General features: G+C 43.2%; 2 protein-coding genes across 6 annotated transcripts in view; both read right to left on the bottom strand.

The window, feature by feature from the left end:
• Window positions 1-1384: 1384 nt before the first annotated feature.
• On the bottom strand, window positions 1385-13315 carry zdhhc2 (zinc finger DHHC-type palmitoyltransferase 2). Of its 3 annotated transcripts, none has more exons than XM_060063612.1 (14): window positions 12774-13315; window positions 9206-9232; window positions 8362-8456; window positions 7148-7268; window positions 6621-6690; window positions 6218-6250; window positions 5586-5706; window positions 5411-5449; window positions 5084-5216; window positions 3564-3690; window positions 3043-3132; window positions 2823-2935; window positions 2659-2734; window positions 1385-2549 (listed from the first exon to the last, which is right to left on the bottom strand). In XM_060063612.1, the coding sequence occupies exons 1-13, from the start codon at window positions 12898-12900 to the stop codon at window positions 2694-2696; spliced, it is 1137 nt and encodes a 378-aa protein (XP_059919595.1). In that variant the 5' UTR covers window positions 12901-13315; the 3' UTR covers window positions 1385-2549; window positions 2659-2693. The 3 variants fall into 3 exon arrangements, with proteins under 3 accessions (XP_059919595.1, XP_059919597.1, XP_059919598.1); XM_060063614.1 differs by lacking the exon at window positions 12774-13315 and adding an exon at window positions 11854-12692; XM_060063615.1 differs by lacking the exon at window positions 5411-5449 and having other exon boundaries at window positions 12774-13302.
• Window positions 13316-13583: 268 nt separating this feature from the next.
• Window positions 13584-16022, bottom strand: part of micu3b (mitochondrial calcium uptake family, member 3b) — a 19972-nt gene continuing 17533 nt past the window's right edge. For all 3 annotated transcript variants that reach the window (XM_060063584.1, XM_060063586.1, XM_060063585.1), the window contains 2 exons: window positions 15721-15789; window positions 13584-14955 (listed from right to left, as the gene is read on the bottom strand). In XM_060063584.1, the coding sequence (XP_059919567.1) occupies window positions 15721-15789 (69 nt within the window). In that variant the 3' untranslated portion in view covers window positions 13584-14955. The remainder of the gene's footprint in view (window positions 14956-15720; window positions 15790-16022) is intronic.

The following is a 16022-nucleotide window of genomic DNA, read 5'->3' as shown; positions in this document are numbered from 1 at the left end:
TTTCATTCGATAAAAACGACAGTGTTACACTGTCGTTTTTTATTGGCCGTCATGAAAAAAAACATAAGGGGTAACACTGTCGTTTTTATTGGTCGTCATGAAAAAAAACATAAGGGGTAACACTGTCGATATTTATCAAATAAAACATAGGGGGTAACACTGTTGTTTTTCTTTGGTCGTCATGAAAAAAACCACAAGGGGTAACACTGTCGTTTTTTATTGGTCGTCATGAAAAAAAACGACAGTGTTACCCCTTGTTTTTTTCATGATGACTGATAAAAAACGACAGTGTTACCCCTTATATTTTATTTGACAAAGACAACAGTGTTACCCCTTATGTTGTTTTTCATGACGACCAATAAAAAACAACAGTGTTGCCCCTTATGTTTTCTTTCATGACGACCAATAAAAAACAACAGTGTTACCCAGGGACGCGGGAAGTGGGGGTGCTTAGGGTGCTGCAGCGGCCCCTGGCTGTAACTGCAAGTGAGAAAGTTTTCTGAACAAATCAATACTTTTTTTTTGTTGTATAATTTTATCATACAACATGATTTTTCATGTTGTATGATAAAATTCATTCATTTTTCTTTTTATGATATTTATCATATTATCGGTACTATGCTGATTTTACATAAGCATGTTGGTGTTCAACATCTGTTGTAGTGAACATTCTAAAACTGGTGTAAAATGTTGCTGCCATATTAATAGACACGTTGAATGTTATCGTTTTGATTCTGGAATCCCGCACGTAAACTGGTTGGCAAAAAAAGAGCAAAGACGGACGGTTCACTTGACGGAGAAATCGTCACCTTCCTCATATCAGACAACTCGTAAGTCTGGATGAAAATGAAGGCTTTCTATTATTGTCACTTTCCTTTGTAAACCTTTAGAAACAACCTCCTGAATCCTTGTTATAACGCTGTGTATAATCCCGGACCGCAACAGCTTGTCGGCATGTTGTTAGTGTGTGAAATTCAGCCCAGTATCAGCCGAGTTGACTCTAATTTCCACATTGTTTATTTGCTAACGTTTGTGAATAACAGTGGCTAGTTGGCAGAACTCTTTTTACACACCAGTAGAGTATTTATCAGAGCGGATCCCTGAATGTGACGTCACCCCTCATCTCGTCTCTGTAAACAACGGATGTTGCGCAGCATTTATTATGACGTCATTATATAGATTCTCTCTCAGCACCCCCCCCTCGGAGTGACTTCCCGCTTCCCTGGGTCGTCCCAAGTCGGTTTGATAGAAAAATATAGACACCATACAGCATTTCAAAACAAGCAAGTACTTATCACAGGAAAACTAGTTTAATAACTATTTCATTGAAATGACCTGTGTGAGAAATAAAGAATGGTCAGAAAGTACAAATTTAACAAAGCACCCATAGCAACCTTTCTTTATTTCTGCAATACATTCAGTAATTGTCCTTCTTTTCACAATCCGATAAGCCTAAAATACTCATTGCGACTCTTGCTTCCACTTTCAATACATTTGTGGAAAAATAAACCAATCAAATAAGAACCGCTTATGAGCGATTCCCGTCCGGAGTGACGCCTCTGGGTGAAAACAGACCAGGGAACATTATCTGGCAGTGTGTGGTGGAAACTATGCCAGACCTACATGCACTATCTGGCATAGGGAAGCCAACTGCCGTTATACAGAGAAATACAAATTAACAGTGTGTTTGTGACAGGGCGACACACGCCCTCACTCATACGGTCACATAAAACCCAAGCAGTCAGACAACGGAGCCCTTGTTCATAGATTCACTAAACAGCTTCACACACTCATCACAAGCAAGAAAGAAATAATAACATTGTCCTGCATACAGTTCAATACGGCAAAGCATTTCGATTTCACTGAGATCAAGCATGCACTGGGTTCGTTTTTTACAACACTTTGCATGTAGATGATGTGGTCAGGGAGAGGGGGGACCCCATCCCAGATTATTTTTTATATCACTCAAAAATGCAGAAGAAACTACACTGACATAAAGGCCTTCAACTGGAGACTCCCATAAAACCCAAATGTCACTGGAAGCTATAATGTGCACTGTTTCACAAAACCAAAATGTAGCATTCATTTCTACCATTAAACTCTTGCATGAGCAATCAAAGAAACGGGGTCTAGATTTACCCAGCGATGAGCAACCCTTTAAACTGTTGAGCATTCATGGTGTTATCAAAAGCAGCTTAACCAGACTAATATTCATATTATACAAAGTGCAAAACCGCAGTCATTACAATACTGTGCTTAACAAATGGACAAACTCAAAGTCTCATATTCTGGAATGCCGTTCCTGTCCCTTCCTTCTCAGGAACTGAATGGGTTAACCTGTTTGTATCCTTTGTTGTTCACTAGTTGACTCTTTTAAGAGGTCTCCGGGTTTGGTCTATTGTTGTTGTTGTTGTTGTTGTTATTGTTGTGATTTCTGCATATTCTGTGGTGTTGAAGTAAACCTTGTCTGACGCATACGGCTGTACGCATTATGAACGACGACAGACATCGTGTCACACCACTTCACGTCCTGATAGGCACACCCAGGACTGGGGATGGAAAGCATTAACCGATTGGACCAAAAACACTCTGAGCATGTTTAGTTTAAACATCTATAATAGAGCGAAGATTGAATTGAACTACATTTAGGATACTTACGTTTAGGGTTACACGTCTTGATTCTGAATAGAAGCCTACGCCTCATGTTCTATTATCATTATAGGGTTGCTGGTACCTGCAGGGAAACACAGGTTAAGACAAATCCACTGTTCTCTTCTTTTAAGATGTGATAAAAACAAGCAAGAATAGAAACGATCGTTTACCATTCCTCTCTCTGTCCTCTGCACTGTCACTCTCTATCCACGAGGGGGTGCTGCTGAGCAGGCGACTCTGAGACTCCCTCAGTGGCTTGGCTGGAAACTGGATTTCCGTTGCACTATAAACATTAACCAAGCAAAAAGATAAGTAAAGAGGACTGAAAGAAATATTCCATAACAAGATTAGCTCCCTTTAATTAATTAAACAAAATCATGGAACCCTTACATCTTGTTAGCGTTGTGGCCTTCAGGGGAACATGGCTGCTCTGTGTCCTGGTTGACCAGACAGGTTGGGAAGGAGCAACCATCTCCTAGACTGAGTCATGAGGGTAACCTTACATTACAATGCATGTCAAATTACCCAACGATGATGGCCTAAGAGTCATGTCTGTTCTGTATTAAACAATCATTCACAACACAGGGCCATGATTGTGTTGACGCTATTCATGTAACAGAAGTTTTTTTTTCCGGGCAGTGATTAAAAAAGTAAGCTGTTAAAGTAGAGTTTCTATAATAATTATGTGGGGTGAAGGGTCGCCGCATTTTACAAAATGTTGGTTCACTCCGTCCACAACACAAATTAGTAATCTCACTCCAAATTTACAATGAAACTTGGCAACCCTGCCTATACATATGCTAATTTGTTTTAAAGGGTAAGCTACGTGCTTAAAACCTCAACAAAAATGCCAGTTGCTCTGCTTGAAAACGACAGAGGTGAGACTCTAGAGGAGATGTCATAGTTTTTACCTGGAGAAGACAGGAAGAAGCCAGTATCTCCTCCCATCCCCGAACACCTGGCGGAAGTTCTTGCTGAACCCCAGGCCGAAGCCGTTCTTGTCGGTCCCGTGGCGGAAGGCAGGGCCTCGCACCGCCTCTGAGAGACACAGACACAAGCTAGGGTTAAGCTTTGCCTACTTTACGTTTCTCTTGAAATAATGCTCCCGTTGAATGTCTTTAGAATGTTTTCCAGTGTGGATCATGCTTATGTTAAGCCCCCTGAATAGCCCTTGTTTGAGGGGTGCAATGCAATGTAAATAAACTTGTCTTTCTTTGCCTTAAACTTTTATTTACTGGACACTGTTATTTATATTCTCGATGAAAATCAACATGAAGCGCTCCACAGTCCTGTGGTATCTAGTATCGCATGGCACTGCAATTGCCTTGGTTAGGGGTTCAAATCTCCACTTAGGACGCCCAATAATTGTATCACGTATGGTATTTTAAGGGTAACTGAATAAAAGCCTTACTCCTTCTTTCTACAATCCTTCACCTTTCATCTTCCTGATGCGACATTACAACTAATTATATTATCATATCACATTTTGATGAATTTGAGTATATATTTTAAAGCTACGGTAGTTGGTGGACACTACTACCAGGCTTGATTGCTATTCCTGTGAGGGCATCGTAGCACAGGCTAGCGTAGCAGCAGGGGGCTAACATATAGCAAGGGGGCTAACATGGCAGTGTCCATTACTAAGCTGCTTAGCATCATAGCATTACAGTGTAACGCAGCCCCTTGGTAATCCACTCTTCCAATCAAAGACAAAGTGTTCCACTGTGCCCACATAATGAGAGAGCTATGTTTAATAATGTAGTCTTTATTAAATCAGGGCATTGATAAGGGCTTCAGTTAGATGCTTCTAACCCATAGGAGGGTGGAGGTAAAACAGATCATCATTCATATTACTATTTAGTATTTTACCATTTAGTCTGCCTGCCTCACAGATGCTTGTATCCAAAGCATTACAAATAGAGATACAATGTCACTAAGAAGCATGTAGGTTAAGGGAATCTTGTTCAAGGATGCCTACAGCGAGACCTGGGGTTCAAGCACAGAACCGTTCGATGTGGTTGAGATGCTGCAAGCAGTATTGGAGAATAAACATCTAGACTAGTGTTAAGGGTACAGGGGGCATAATTGGGTGGCATCTAGTGAAACAGACTTGGCATAAATTGAACATAATATTAAATTATAATAAGTATGTTTTTGTGAGTGATAATCCCATTAAAATAAGACGGTTCAACTGTTGCAATCTGAAATCTTGCCACTAGATTGAACAAAGCATACACACTGCACCTTTAAGCCACTTTGACATGGCATTGTGTACAAACTGGAGAGCGCACACACGCACACACACACACACACACACACACACACACACACACACACACACACACACACACACACACACACACACACACACACACACACACACACACACACACACACACACACACACACACACACACACACCCCTACCCACCCAGTGTAGATCGGTTCTTGCAGACCAGCCAGCAGTGGTAGGCGAACAGAGAGGCCAGGCTGACGGAGAACATGGAGGAGGCAAAAAACAGGAACATGATGTGGAACTTGCCTTGCGTGTCTGGAAGTCCGTTCTGGAGAGGTCAAAGGTCGCAAACGACAACCAACAGGTCAACACTCAGAACATTCCCAAGTACCCCACAATTAGTTAGTTAGTGAGTTAGTCTAGCTAGTAAATTGAATTGATTTACTCTACAACCAACTAGTCTTCTTATTAATTAATTGTTAATGCTGTTTTAGTGCTACTCATCATCTGATTGGCTCATACCAGGTATTCTTTCAGACGATCATGCGCTCTACCTTCAGCCTTGCAAAGCAAAAACATAAATAATCAAAGTATTCAATATATCATTTGCTGAAGGAAAATTGCAGGATTTGCCACCAAACACCACAGACAGCGAGGGCAGGCACATGAATACTATACTGCGTGAACCACTACTTACCGTCCAGAATCGGATGAAGTATTGAAGATCTGTGGCAGTGATAAATAGGCAGTAGAGTAAGGAGTAGGCCAGGAAGAGCATGAAATACTTATAGTTGGAGAATCCAACACAGTTGTTCACCCTGCAGGCAGGACGGAAATCAAATTATTCAGGTTAATAAGGATCCAACGATTATTCAATTGATCAATCCTATCCATCTATGTCTGTCCGTCTGTTTTTCTATCTTTCCACCAGTCTATCTATCTGTCTGTGTACCTCTCTACATAGTATTATATATATATATATATATATATATATATATATATATATATATATATATATATATATATATATATATGTCTCAATGTTGTGTCACTGTTTATCATGTACATTATGTGTTTATAATTTCAATGTTTGAGGCATTGTTCCAACCCAAGGCTCTTTGCGATCGCCTGGTGTCATTATGTTATCATCAACAATCTGCTATCAATACAGGAGTCTTCTTATACACATTACCCAGAAACCTGACCAATATGAACACCACAATCCTAGCCCACACACAAAGAGAGCTGAGAATCCACCTCATGCTAGCCCTAGCTACAAGTAGCCCTAGCCACTCTATTTCCCAAATGATAAAAGATCCTCATGCTTACCAGGGACAATGGTGATCCATCTTCAGAATACATCTGCAACACAGAACAACAAAACCCAGCACGGGTCAGTGAGTCCAATGTTTAAATGTGTGTGTAAATGTGTGTGTGTGCATGTGTGTGTGTGTTTATGCATATGTGTACGTGTATGTGTGTGTGTGCGTACGACGTGTGTGCGTTCGGTGTGTGTGTGTGTGTGTGTGTGTGTTTGTGTGTGTGTGTGTGTGTGTGTGTGTGTGTGTGTGTGTGTGTGTGTGTGTGTGTGTGTGTGTGTGTGTGTGTGTGTGTGTGTGTGTGTGTGTGTGTGTGTGTGTGTGTGTGTGTGTGTGTGTGTGTGTGTGTGTGTTGTGTGTGCGTGTGTAAGTATACGCGTACGTGTGTGTGTGAGTGTGCAGAGAAGCCATACTTATCACAGACTGAGCAGTGATGGCATCGATCAGGCTTGAGCAGCTGACAGCGGTCGCAGAAGCGGATGGCTGTGAAGAGACGACGATAAATTCCCCGCCACACAACAACACTCAACACCCAACACGCCACCATCGGTAGCAGACTGGCTGACTGAGGCCCAGTCTGTTCTCCGACCACCAGCTTGTATCTGAATGTACAGTAAATATTTGACTAATTGTTATCCTCTCGAGCAGATGCTTTTAACTAAAGTGACTTAAAAGGGGACATTTTTGAATCGCCCGAAGGTTTTAGGCATTTTTCTCCGAGATGCTTTAGGTTAGATTGTTCGAGTGTGGACATTGGGGTTCCAACCCAGAACCTTTAGGCCGGGAGTCCAACACGTCCCCTACTACTGCACACTACCCCACCTCTAGGATGCTCAGCGAGAGAGTATACCGGAGCCAGCACTGTTTGGTCTCCTTGAACGCGGTGGGTCTTATCTGGGCGCAGCAGCTGAGGGGGTCCCCTAAAGCCCCCCCCCGGTACCTCCAGAGTTGGTGCGGGTGTAGATGGGCAGGTCCTTGGCCAGCCGTCTCAGGATCTCCTGCTGAGACTCGCCCCGGTCGGCACGCTCCAGCAGCTCCTTGTCCGAGTAGGACAGGTGGAACTGAATGTGGGGCACAGGGAAGAAGAATGCTACACGTACACAGTTTTTTTTTTTTTTGTGTTCTACCTGTGTTTTTTTGTGTACCGTCTGTGATGCATGTTGAAACTCGCTGAACGTGTGTTACAGCATCAGATGCTGCGAACCTCATTGATCTGATCTAATTGAATATGCATTCATCGGATGCACATACTGTCTGGGGTAGAGCCTGTGGAGCTGGTTGCCTTCGCTAAGCTAATTCATGCTGTGTATTGTTACAAAAGAGACAAACAGACGGAGAGACAGAAGGACAGGGAGAGAGACCGACACACACAGAGAGAGAGAGAGAGAGAGAGAGAGAGAGAGAGAGAGAGAGAGAGAGAGAGAGAGAGAGAGAGAGAGAGAGAGAGAGAGAGAGAGTCAGTTGGATAGACAGTGACAGACAGACATATAGCCCTGCAGTGAGTGACACACAGGACCCAGGGGACAATGTAAGGAATAGTTATTCTAATGTGGTCTCTATGTAGGCTCTGGTTTCAACACAACAGCTCTGTGGCAAGATGCCATAGAGCGACCTGCTCTATTGACCGTGACACACACAAGCCTGTATCAAAGTTCATTCATAGAAGTGAGAGCTAAACACTAAAATCTAGAAGTGAAAGCTAAAGACAAAAATTTAGAACTGAAAGCTAAACACTTAACTCTGGAAGTGAAAGCTAAACACTTGAATCTGTTAAAATCTCATCATGTCACTGTGATGCTGTTTTGTTTCATTTGATGCCAAAAGGTTTGTGTGTGCGTTCAGCCGTGGAAGCACAAATCGAATGAGGTTGAAATTGCTTAGGTCATTTTGGTTCCTGGAAGGGGGGGGGGGGGGGGGGACACGATCCAGTTGAGAGGTGGATCGTGGCCTGACAATGCACACCACAATGGATGATCCGTTCAATAATGAAAGCATCATCCATTGCGACGTGCTCAGTTTTGTTGAGTGTGCAGATGGATCCCGAATCACACACACTGAAATTGTCTTCTAGGTCCCAAAGGGAGAAAAGGGCCTTCATGGTGGCTTGTGATCGCACTATGCCCTCCCCCCCTTAGGCTGTCTGGATACACTCACCTCCTTGAGGGGGTTCATGGGACTTGTGAAGATGGTCTGCCAGTAGGCCCACACGAACATGATGAAGGTCACATGGTAGGCCAGCAGGTATATGACTGAAAGCAGAGCCAGAGTACATCATGTGTCACTGCGTGATGCTGTAAGGTAAGACAACGATAAGACAACCACGCTGGTTCACTGGGATCCCCATGATAAGCCTATATCTTTGTTAACTTTGGGGAGGAGCTCATCACTTGCTACAATAGTGGCAAATCTGAGCCTACTCGGAAAAGTTATAAAGCCGATTCGAAAACAGTTGTGGAATCTAGATACTTATCTTGTGTAAACAGACAAACAGATTTCTAACCACAATTAGCACTGAGGTAAAATGTGTGTGTCCAAAATATTACAGAGCGATATACAGTTTACGTGTATGTTTGTATGTGTGTATTTATTTATGTATTAAATATAATAGCAGTAATGCACTGATGATGATTGTTTTCGATGACTGATGACTGATGTCAGTGGGTGAATGTCCTTTATAACTAATGTGTTCTGAGTGTACAAATTAGCATTAGCATATAGCTTGCGAAGGCAAGCACAATAGTGGACGAGTATGCTTCCAGTATGATAAGTGATTTATAATGAGCACTTTATACCATGTGGCAAGGGGAAGTTTCCATCCAGCACTGAAGCTAAGCGTTGCTAAACCATCAAACAGTGCTGCTTCTACAAGACACCAGTGTGCTGTCTGACGAGAAGGCGTTTGGCAGAAATGGCATGTTGGACTCCCATTAGGTTGAGGTTCACTCAAAGAAAACCCAATTCACAAAGTCAATCTCCTGTCTGCTGGCCAAACACTCACTCTTTTCTCCGATGTCGTCGATAGACTCTGGAGAGAAAAAAGAGAAATAACATATTGAAGAGAAAAATGTATCTTAAAAAATTCAGCTTCTTCTGTGGTTAGAGGGTTAGCACAACATTCCCCTTCCTTTCAGTGCCTCCATATTGCTCTTCCTCGCTCACCCAGTAAACAGTTCAGTTCATAATTTGAAGAAATGTGGTTTAAGATGTTTTCACTCAGACTTCAACTGTATAGGCTCACTATTACACAAGACAATATAATGGAATGAAGACAGTGTCTTCGAGTTTCTTTACCTTGGCATGTTTTAATGTTGTTATAAATAGCTTCACAAACTATTTAAAGATCAGTTCCCATGCAACCCTGATTGTGTTGCATTTCTCTGACTGAATTCCCTTCTAATGACTTTAATCTTGAGTGAGTCACTATTGACAAACTCCTGCCAAAGTCTACACCTTATATATACACTGTGTGATATACAAAAATATATATTCACAAAATACAGATTTTCAGAGTAATATAAAGGCATAATAGATAACACACCATTGTTCATGTCACTGCTGATCAAACAACCGGGTTCGTAAATGCGTGTCTCTGTCTCTGGCGTTGATAATATAAAAAGGTTTCACATGCGTAATCTATCGCTGCTTTAATCCCCTGCACACCTGAACACATTTTTACCTTCATCTCGGCAGTGATTAAAGAGCCAACACACGGCTGTAAAACCAAACAGCGAGCAGCTACAGCACATAATGCTACAGCCTGCATAATCTATGTACGTGCATGGGAATGCTGACAGTGTACCAGACACAGCTACTGAAACATGCCCTGGACACACTCTTTCCCTCGCTCTCCCTCACACTATTATCAGTTTAGCAGAATAGCTTCTCAATTGTCTCAGGATAAGGTTAGGAAACACCTCTAGTAAGTTAGATGGACTCTTAGCATTGCATTGGAAGGAATCTGTCCGTAAATCAGCCGCAAAAGGGGAGCTTGGGGAAATGCAGCATGAATAGACACACACGCGCACACACATCAGACACATGCAGACACAGATACAAGCAACACACACACAAACACCAGACACACACGCACACACACACAGAAACAGATACACACACGGAGACACACACACACACACACACACACACACACACACGCACACACATCAGACACATGCAGACACAGACACAGATACATGCAACACACACACAAACACCAGACATACACGCACACAGAAACTGATACACACACGGACACGGACACACACACACACGCACACACACACACACACACACACACACACACATACACACACACACACAGCAGGAAGGAGGAAAGTGAAGGTGAACCAAGGATCCAAATCAAGGCATGCAGCCAAAGGACACACACACACGCACACACACAGACACACACACACACACACACACACACACAGACCCACACACACACACACACACACACACACACACACGCACACACACACACACACACATAGGGCTGCCGAGCGGCTGAACTCATACTTCTCGATGGCTCCTCACACCTGGCCTGGGGTACAGTAAAGGTCATGCCCATGGATTTATGATTCTACCCATTCATTTCATACAGGCTAATCAGGCAGATCTCTGACCACACCATACAGCTGGATAACCAGCCCAAACCCTGTACCTCCCTGCTCTCAAGCTGGGTTCAGAATCCTCCATCCATGAAGAATCATCTCGCTATCCCAAGAACACAACTTTTTAAAATAATTTGAAAACACCTTAAAACTGACAGTTGTTTTTCCTTCGTGACTAGTTGTTATTTATGCCAAACCGGGAGCAACGCGAATGCCCTCAGGCCTGTGCCAAGTCCACGTCTGATGAGGTAGGATCTCATCTCAAAGTCACAACTTAAAAAAAAAGGGTTTTAGAAATGATTAAAAAAGATTTTGTGCCTTTAGATGCTTTTTCTTTGCCCCACTTTGAGAAAGCAAGTCAATCACAGACCATTCCCCCAAACCCCTTAAAAACAGAACGTCTTGTGTTCCTAGCTGCCATCTCTTTGCCAGCTAACTCAACCCAGCACCACCCAGGTCCCGACGCGGAGTGCTTTTACACGGTGGTAAATGGGTCAAGTGGAGACTGGCGGAGTGAATTCACTGAGTCAGACAAAAGGGATTAACCGGGCGCCCCAGTGTGTATCAGCTGATCATTCTTCCACACAATTATCCCTTTATTATACGGCCATGACGCTGGCCATGACTGCCTCCGGGGGGCCACGCCCGTCCCGTCCCATACTGCTGCCGCCACATGTGATGGTTGTCCCCAGTCAGGCACAGGCAAAGTTCTCATCACAACGGTTGGTGATGAGAAAAACATCACATCACTGTTTAAAAATACAGCTCGGTTGTCATGACTAATAAATAACAGTTTCAATGTTGTGAGCTGATGGCTTGCACTTTAAACAGGTCCGTTGTGTACATGAACTGCGTGGAAATGAACCGTAGACGAAGCAACAAGACAAGCCTAAAGTCTGGAAACCTTAACCCCAATTATATCTTCATTCTGGATATAACAGAATCCTCATGCATAAGAATCGGAATCGGAATGTGTTATTGCCATGATAGCGTTGACATATACCATGAAAGGTCTGTGTGTGGGAAAGCTTACTTGGCAGTACAACTCTTTCTGTTTCTGACATGGAGAGTCCACCTTTTGTGGTTTCAACTGTTGTTCTGTTCTCTATGTAAAGCATCACAACCATAACCGAGGGGGTCAATATGTCTCCAACGGCTGTGGAACAACAGTGTCCATTTCAATCCCCTTTGACAGACGGAAGAGGACGTTTTATATTTTCCCCTCTCCCCTCGGTGTTCTGACAGCAAGCCAAATGGACCACATGTTGGGCTGATGTTGCTGCTGCTGCTGCTGTCCTGGCTACTCAGACATGCTGAAACCTCCATTACTCATTCCCCAGGTCAATCAGTACGTTCTGCCACAGCATTTAACTGCTATAGTCAACTGACAGACAGCTGAAGCCCATGTCTTAAACCTCTAAGTCCCACCATGCAGATGGAGGAGCACAAATATGGCCAATGGTCTCATCCAATTAAGTGTGCAGCTTTAGTTCGAAAGGGTTTTAATGGTATGGATTCACGCTGAGGTTTGTATACTACTAGGCCTACTACTATTTTAAGATCATTGTCATGCCTTTAAAATAGAAATGTTGTCAGTCAATGATTGCTAGTATCCCTCCCTTAAAATACATGACTGCGTATAGACATTATCTAAATTCATTCAGGTAGCCTAATCTATGACTAACTGCCGTTAACATACACAGTCATTCAGGAAGAGTCATGAGTCTCCCGGGTGCAATGTTATTGTCATGTGCCTGACATTGTCAACACTGCGTAAATATGGTAGTGCCCCGAAATCCACCCAGACTGCTGTCTACCAAACGTGTTAAAGCCTTTAAACCCCAAAACAAGAATGAACACAACCAGCCCCTGCATTGGGTGTTCAAATATAAATAAAATACAACACACTATTTCAGGCTACACACCTAACCCAAAAAATAAACGAGTTCTTACCTATGCAAAGCTCTAGCACATAGGCGTAGTACGACCACGCCACTATAAGGACGATGAACACAACCGGGATCCAGTACAAAACTCTTTGGCAGCCCCGTTTGACACTACGCGAGCCAGACGGTGCCATGATCGAGCAGCATGCCACCAGTCACGGTACGATGAGGCGGTGTTACTGCAGAGTCGCTCCCGGTCGTTGCGTGCGATAGAACGGCCAGAGGATCAGAGTCATCGTGGTGCGCTGGTACCGCCTGCCACCGGCGCGGGGTTGGGGAGCTGGCCGTTGTGTTTCTCTCGACTCAATGAGAGGAAATCTTGGGCAGCGCCACCCCTTCTTCACAAGTTGCCATGACGTCCGTGGGATGCTGCAAAGCCTTTTCTCTCTCTTCTTTTTTGTCTTTTTACTCAATCCGGTGTCTGATCAATGGCAGGACTTCAGCAAATCTCTGACGTAGGCCTACATTGTATTTGGACTTTCAGTGATTGTTACTTCATAAATTATTTGGGAAAATAAACTAGGAAGAATTCCCCACCGTTTGCTGGGGAGACCACAGTTGTCCTGCCAGACAGAGACTGCGGTGTAGTATTCGGCTACTTTAGGAATTTCTAATTAGGTCTATTCATTAGCACTCCGTTTATTTTCAAAAAATGTGTGTGTGTGTGTGTGTGTGTGTGTGTGTGTGTGTGTGTGTGTGTGTGTGTGTGTGTGTGTGTGTGTGTGTGTGTGTGTGTGCGCGTGCGTGTGTGTGTGTGCGCGCGCGTATGTGGCATACGAGTATGAGAATATAAATAAGAAATAGCGAGATACACACATTTATATAAGCATCCAAATCGGTTTATTGTAGATCGTATTGTAAATATTCCTACTCATTTGACATTAATGTTACGAATGTAATGTAATGAAAATAAATATAATAAATAAATAAATAAATAGATAGATAAATAAATAAATAAGACTAGTTTACACCATTTAAGACCTACCTGACCATATTATATGAATAACATACAAAATCAGATACAATTTGATCTGTAACAGATCTCTAGTATTCAGCAGTGTTCTTTTAAAGGGACGATTCTTTCAACACTGAAAACAGGTTGACATATTCAATTGATCTTCTTTTAAAATTTAAACAGTTCAAGTTCAGTGCCCACATATTGGTCGACTATTCATTTATGGCTTTAGGGTTTTTGCATATCTTCTAGAGAACTCATGCATGCTAGCTTTATAAAAATAGCTCCCTGCTAAATTCAGTAACATCTCCTACATTCTAACGTATTTACCGTTGCAAGCATTAAACGAGAAGAGCCACAGACCCGACCCTGTCACGAACCCCTGGAGGCCTCTTGTAAAAAGTGTGCTCAAAGTCTTTGGGAGCAGAGAGAGAGAGGGGGGAGTCGGGAAGGGGTAAGGGAGAGAGGGACGGAAGGAAGGAAGGAAGGAAGGAAGGAAGGAAGGAAGGAAGGAAGGAAGGAAGGAAGGAAGGAAGGAAGGAAGGAAGGAAGGAAGGAAGGAAGGAAGGAAGGAAGGAAGGAAGGAAGGAAGGAAGGAAGGAAGGAAGGAAGGAAGGAAGGGAGGAAGGAGGATGCACTGCCCCTGCTTAAACTGATCTTTAAATGGAGCCCAGCTCAGGAAAAAAAGTATGTTAGCAATGGGCTCCTTACTGCACAGAGAAAGCAAGAAGTTATGCAGCCGAGAGCCACGGGAACTTCTTTGTGGCATTAGCAGTAAGCAGCTAACAAACACCAAGACTGCACTGTAGCAATAGCAGGAAGCAGCTAACAAACACAGAGCACTGCACTTTAGCATTAGGGGGAAGTAGCTAACAAACACAGAACATCGCAATGTATCATTAGCAACAAGCAGCTAACAAATCAGTGTCACATGTTTGCAATGTGGGCACAATGCGCATACCGGCAGTACTACCTTTTAGAAAGTGTCTTCTGGCACACATATATGTTTTATATTTAAAGTGTAGGCTTTATCATTAAAGCTGAAGCAATAATCTCTATAAAATATTCTCTTTTTTTTTTAAAGACACTTGATGAAGACACTGCACAGAGACACAGAGACGCTGTGTTTCCACATCCAATTGGAGAGAATGGCTTCCCGCTTCCCACTCCTCTTCAGGGGCACCCCACATGTCCCGTTTGTAGAGCTACTGTAACATTGTGCTGAAATGTGATCCTGTAGACAAAACGGAGACAAAAATATTGTTGTGGATATGGATAGTGTCTGATGTGGAACAGTCACGGTACCCATTTCAGACACACCCCTGCAAACTGCTTTTGAGGTTATTAAAAAGAAGCATTAAAACGAGAAAAAAATATTAGTATTTAATATAATAAGTAATACAACAAATGTATATTACCAATAAATATAATTTCTTTAGTCTGCTATACTTTACTACTCCAACAGAATAACAAAACTAAATGCCTCATGTGGGAATATATTTTCCAAATAATTCAGAATCCCCTCAACTACTGATATCTGTGCTCCCCTTTCAAATCATCCAAAATAATACAAACATTTCTTCATATTCATATGCATGGTTTGAAGGACCGATCTAAACATCCACTTGTGATCCGGAGGTTGTTTCAGTTTGAACCGAGGGGACAATGGGGCCCCTGTGTGGACGGCCTCCAGGGCCTTTGAAACGTTGATCCGCCTTTAAAAACGGAACTGCGGCTGCTCAAGGAAGCAGGCTTAAGCTGGTGTCTGGTGGCTGTTGATCAGTGTTAATATTACAGTGTAACCCAACGCCTCGGGGCCACCCGTCCGGCCGCGGGAGCCTCTGAGAACCAGGAGCCCAGTGTCGGGGGCCCGGTGTCGGGGCCCTCCCTGCTCAGCTCCCCATGCATCCGGTGACATTGTTTTAACTCCTGGTTAAAAAACGTCAACGCAAATCAATCGCCCTAATCCGGCCGAGTGGAGGTATATGAAGAGAGTTACCTATTTTCCAGAAAGCTCCTTCTTCATGCAGGACTTGAAGTTGGTGAACTTTTCCTCGACTCGGATGCCCTGTTGGTATGGGTGTGTGTAGGTGTGTGTAGGTGTGTGTGGGTGTGTGTGGGTGTTTTGTAAGGGAGAAAGAGAGAATGGAGAGAAAGACCGAGAGGGTTAGTCACCTGAGGGAGTCACGGCCCACTAGATGGCAGCATTATTTAACATTACCGTGCAACAAGAGGAGACAGTCTGTGGTTTCATTAGCAGACATGACAGAGGCAACCAGCCATCTTAATAAAGAGCGATGC

The sequence above is a fragment of the Gadus macrocephalus genome, chromosome 10 (assembly GCF_031168955.1).
Source record: "Gadus macrocephalus chromosome 10, ASM3116895v1".
In the NCBI taxonomy this organism is placed as follows: domain Eukaryota; kingdom Metazoa; phylum Chordata; class Actinopteri; order Gadiformes; family Gadidae; genus Gadus; species Gadus macrocephalus.
This window is presented reverse-complemented; position numbering and strand designations above follow the sequence as displayed.